Source organism: Trypanosoma grayi (genome assembly GCF_000691245.1).
Source record: "Trypanosoma grayi strain ANR4 Tgr_1476_V1, whole genome shotgun sequence".
Classification (NCBI taxonomy): domain Eukaryota; phylum Euglenozoa; class Kinetoplastea; order Trypanosomatida; family Trypanosomatidae; genus Trypanosoma; species Trypanosoma grayi.
The window spans coordinates 974-3,160 of record NW_008827094.1 but is presented as its reverse complement, the minus strand read 5'-3'; the positions used below and the strand labels follow the sequence as shown (position 1 = coordinate 3,160).

The 2,187-nt window shown below is 58.5% G+C and overlaps 1 protein-coding gene across 1 annotated transcript; it reads left to right on the top strand.

The window, feature by feature from the left end:
- Window positions 1-29: 29 nt before the first annotated feature.
- Window positions 30-1,601, top strand: DQ04_14761000 (hypothetical protein; the record flags this gene model as incomplete). Its single annotated transcript, XM_009317195.1, has 1 exon — window positions 30-1,601. One exon carries the CDS (start codon window positions 30-32, stop codon window positions 1,599-1,601), a length of 1,572 nt encoding a protein of 523 aa, XP_009315470.1.
- Between the last annotated feature and the right edge of the window lie 586 nt (window positions 1,602-2,187).

The window sequence follows — 2,187 nt, the reverse complement described above, 5'->3', positions numbered from 1 at the left end:
TTATTATTATTATTATTGCTATTTCGTGAATGCGGCGCGTTGGTCTCTTCACTGCGTCTGTGCTGCTGCGCGCCGGCGACAAGCGTGGGCCGCCCGATTCCCCGCTCGACGAGGCGCGGGCGCAGCAGCTCGAGTCGGAGGCAGCGCAGCGCGGGTTCATGCGCCGCGACAGCGCCGATGCGAAGGTGTACATGGAGACGCACCTCGTGCGGCCGGAGCGTATCGGTGGTGGCGTGCCGGTGGCGAACCTCCCACCGGTGGAGCGCGAGAAGACGGAGTTCGACGTGTACCAGCGCTCCACGCGCGACTTCACGTCGCAGGTAACGCCGTACGGCACGACTGGCGTCGGCCTCGGCGCGGGCTTCGGTGCGAGGGATGACGCGCGGCTCGGATTCCTGCGGCCGCGCAAGCTGCAGCCATTTGGTGGTGAGAGCAGCATCGTACCCAAGTACGACGAGAGTGGCATGCCCATTGACGAGTCGCTGACGAAGGAGCAGCTGATAAAGAAGCGAATGGCATACATGAAGAGCTTTGAGGGCACCACGATGAGCCACCGCGAACACTTCCTCCTCGTCGACCTTGACTTCGAGAAGGATGCTATGATATTCGGAAACACGCGCGAGGAGTTCGAACGGAACGTGACAAAACTGAAGGAGGTCATCAGCACCTACACGAAGTGGGAGCGCACCGACAACTTCTACTACTACGGCACAATTGCGCTCAAGGCGCTCACGGTGTGGGTGCTGATGGAGTGCCTGCAGCAGTATTACGAACTGGGGCTGCTCGCCGGCCACTACGATGACTTTGTTGAGGCGATGGAGGAAACACTGGGTAACCTCGAGAAGAATCTGCAGCGCGATCTGCAGCGGGCACGCGATGAGTTGCAGTCGCACCGACCGGATTTCAGCCCCGTTGTGGAAGCCATACGGCGCGAGAAGCGACGCCTGCTCGACGCTGAGGCGACGCGTTTAGCAGGGCAACAAGTGATGAGAGAGAACGCCAGAAGCAGTGGAAGCAGTGGTGGCATTGACGGCAAAATCATTGGTAGTAGTAGCAGTGACAGCCACAACAGAAGTGCAGGCAGCGTGGAGGATCTGGCCACTCAGATCGGAGGGACCCTGCGGGTCCATGACGCAGGGAAGCAAGAGCAGCACACATCACCAGCGGCAACACAAACAACATCAACGTCATCAGAAACTGGGGTGCTGACTGTGCAACAACCGTCTCACCACCCGATGGACACGACACGTGAGCAGGAGTATTTGGCCTCGTTACGGCAGCGTGAGGCGCAGCGTGAAATGCGGCGGCTGCAGGAGTCGGTGGCGAGCAGTCGGGCGCCGTACAGTGCTCTCGGTGCCATCTGGTCCAAGCTGCGGTTTGGCAGCGGCGGGGGCGGCAGCGGTGATGCTGCTGCAGAGACGCCGTTGCAGCAGGAGGACTTTGCCCGTCTTTCGTATGCTGCAAGCCCAACCAGCATCGATACGCTGCGTGCGATACGCCGCATATTGCTGCCGCGCAGCGAGGACTACATCCAGGTGGTTCGTGAGGAATTGCTGGAGTACAAGCAGCAGAAGGAGACCAAACTTACCCACCCGGAATGACGCAGATCCCTTTTCCCTCCTTTCAGTCATATTAATTTCTTCACAGATGCATGCGTTTATGCTTCATTGCCGGTTGTGACGCACTGACTTGCTCAATGCGACACGGCCATTTGTGAGTCTTGACGTCCAGGCGCTCCTTCCACCCCAAATTCCCCTTTTGCGGGGTTTTTTTTGTGGATTCCCTTTCTTTGCTCTTGTTTTGCGTGTTTGCTCTTCTGCGTCTCATCTGCTTGCTTTGCACCCACTCCATCCCGTTCTTCCCTGCTTCTCTTCTAAATTTTTTGTTCCACCGTGTGTCTGTGTGTGCTTCCTTGCTCAATTGCCATGGGTGTGTGCGAAGATTCGTTGCGACAAGAGAGTGGTGGGGCGGCGAGAATGAGCGCCTCCGCCGGCGAGCTTCCACCGATCCCGTCGATGCTGGTGCAGACGTTCCCGCTGGATGCGTACCTGCGCAACCTGAGCAGCCAACTCACTGATAAACTCAACGCCTTCCACGGTGCTCTGGTTGCCGTGAGGACCGATGTGGACACTGGTACCGCATCGATAGGCAATATCCGCGCATTCCTGCGGCAGCAGACGCTGCTGT